This window comes from Eufriesea mexicana, unplaced genomic scaffold, assembly GCF_001483705.2.
Source record: "Eufriesea mexicana isolate 0111107269 unplaced genomic scaffold, ASM148370v2 scaffold4744748136, whole genome shotgun sequence".
NCBI lineage: Eukaryota > Metazoa > Arthropoda > Insecta > Hymenoptera > Apidae > Eufriesea > Eufriesea mexicana.
In genome coordinates, this window is record NW_016907967.1 from 256,259 (window position 1) to 259,028 (window position 2,770).

General features: G+C 53.1%; 1 protein-coding gene across 1 annotated transcript in view; it reads left to right on the forward strand.

Moving 5' to 3' along the window:
• The window catches only part of LOC108549622 (uncharacterized), a 145,162-nt gene that overhangs the window by 1,450 nt on the left and 140,942 nt on the right, over nt 1-2,770 (forward strand). Inside the window, 1 exon segment of the mRNA XM_017903106.1 lies at nt 1-2,142. This exon segment is cut by the window's left edge and continues 18 nt beyond it. Coding sequence (XP_017758595.1) covers nt 1-2,142 — 2,142 coding nt within the window.

A 2,770-nucleotide genomic window follows, 5' to 3' on the forward strand; every position in this document is an offset into this window, starting at 1 on the left:
AGCAGGAACGCGGACGTGAAACGGCGTCACGAGTTGGACGACATCGACAGACGTGTGTACGACAAGCCGGAGAAATACACGTCCACGGTATTCGTGGACACGTCCGGCAGAGGCAGAGCAGATGGCACCGATGCCAGGCAACGGGACAGCAACGAATTCTCCGGCAGGCCGAGCCAAGGCGGGATATCGAACAAAACGTTCGAGCTGAGCGCCAGACGCGACCTGCTCGAGTCGAGGATCAAGTCGAAGCTGCAGGCCGACGAGATGTACGCGGCGAAGAACAGCGCGAACGTGCCGATCAAGAAATCCGAGCACGAGATCATCGACAAGCCCATCGTCCCCTCGCCGGTCACTCCTAACCGCGTGGCCTCGCCTAAACGCTACATGGACACGTACATCACGGAAACGCGCACCAACAGCAACGGCGAGAAGTATATTTTCGAGAAGGAGATACACGAGGACAACGGTAAGGTGTACGGTTACGAGAAGAAGATCACCAACAAGATTCCATCGGACGGCTATATCGACACGAAGCCGAGGGACGGGTACACGGTCGAAACGAGGACGGATAAGTACGGGGACAAGTATATAGTCGAGACGCGAACGCACGAGGGCTACGCGGGCGATTTCAAGCCGTTCCTCAGCGACAGGAGTAGAACCAGTCCCGAGGACCGGTACCAGGCACCCAGAAACTCGACCAGCCCTTACAAGTCGTCCAACCTGCGTCCCGAGGAGAATACCGTTACCCGTCACTTCCGGGCCGAGTCCAGGGAGAATAATATCCTCCCATCGCCCGTACTCGCCAAGAAGTTCACCACGACCGAGAGGAAATTCTCCAAGAGCGACGATTTCCTCGACAGAGACGTCCGACCTCGGGACAGTTATCTACCGAAGAAGAAGAACAACTTCGAATCGATCCGCGGTATGAGCAAGTCCACGCAACGTTTGGACGAGGTGGGCGAGAATTCGCGAGTCAGGGCGCTCAGAAGCGAGTACACGACCAGGTCGCACGAGAACTTGAGCAGCCACGCCGACTACGTGAACGCCAGGGACGTGCGTAGACCCCTGTTGGACAGTCCGGCTATGAACGGTCGCAAGGAGAGGTCTCCTTTCGCTAAACGACACCTGGACAGCCTGCGCGAGGGTCCAAACGACGACTACGACACCGATATTTCGCAGATGACCACCAGTCAGCTCGAGTCCAAGTACTACAAAGAGACGCGCACCACTCAACGATACACCAGCAGCAAGCATCCTACCCACGATGATTACGACAGTTCTCCGCCGAGGATACGCACCGATCGTGGGGGGTACAACTCGAGCAGATACGATTCCGACACCACGGCCAGGGACTCGATCCGTTGCGAGACTCGGTTCGACGAGACGTCGCGAACGCTGAGGAAGGAACACCGGAAGCTCGACGAGGACCCCAAGAAGCCCCTGCGTAGGTCGCGCAATCGACTGGATTACTTCGACGATTCCGACGCGAGGGAGAGTCCGCGGGTGAAGACGATCGTCGGCCGATTGGAACCCTTCGACGAGAGTCCCACCAGGCCACCCAGGGCCTACCACGATGGCGGCAAGTCCAGACACACCAGGCAGCAGGAGACCAGGACGCACACGGAGCGCAGACATCGCGAGACTCGACTGAGCGACTCGGATCGGAAGGATCGTCTGGCCGATTCGGGGATCGAGAACGATTACAGGCGCGACTCGCAGGAGGTGGACCGCAGGGAGCAGATCGAGTCCGAGGACGAGGGTTTCGTCACGAGGCAGTTCATCAAGCACGAGCGACGGCACACCGATCGGAACATGAATCTCACGCCGTCGGAGCAACGCAAGTACGATAAATACACGAACGACATGACGAAGTCGCCGCCGGTGACCGCGAAGCCGCCGTCAGGCGCGGATAAGAAGTACGAGAAGAAGGCGGCGAAGAAGAGCGGCACGATGAGCAAGGTGAAGCAGCTGTTCAGCAAGAAGGAGAAGAAGGCGAAGGAGGAGAAGAACAAGAAGAACGCGAGGAGCAGCAGCAGTGGCGCCCTCACCGACGACGAGGTGACCATCAGGTACAGGGAGTACAGGGGCGACCAGCTGAGGAGCGCAAAGAGCGCGCGAGACCTGGGCAGCGACATCAATCAGGTAGGAATTCATCCTTCAGTTTCGTGACAATGCATGTATATGATATTTCGTGTCTCGTTTTGAAGCATCGTCCAAGGTATCCTGTTTCCAGGATAGACGTTTCGTTTTTCTTTCTTCCAGCTTTTCGTAGGTTGAATCTTTGGCTGCTACCGGGTGGAGTTGAGAGACAGAGTGATCATTTGCGAATTTTTGTTCTCATGCGTATCTTAACACTTTGCACTCGAGGATTGTTTGTTCAGAGAAGAGTGGGAGTTTAAAGATTCTCTGCTATAGCTGACGTTATTTCTTTTAGCAATAAGTAAGAAATCGTGTGATAATTAGCACTTGGAATTATTTCATTTCGATACTTCAGGCACTGTTGCGTTATCTCAGATTTGATATATTAATATCGATCTCCAAAATTTTATTAAGTGACTCTTGAAGTCACCGTTAGACAAAATTTCGAAGATGTATATTAATTAATATATCAAATTTGAGATAATGTAAAGGTATGTAAGATATAGAAGTCAAACAGTTCTACGTGTTAATTATTATAGAATTTCTTATTTACTGCTGGAAAAAATATCGTTAACTTTATAGCAGGAAATCTTTGAACTTCTACTCATCTTTAGCCAAAAAATGGTCGAGT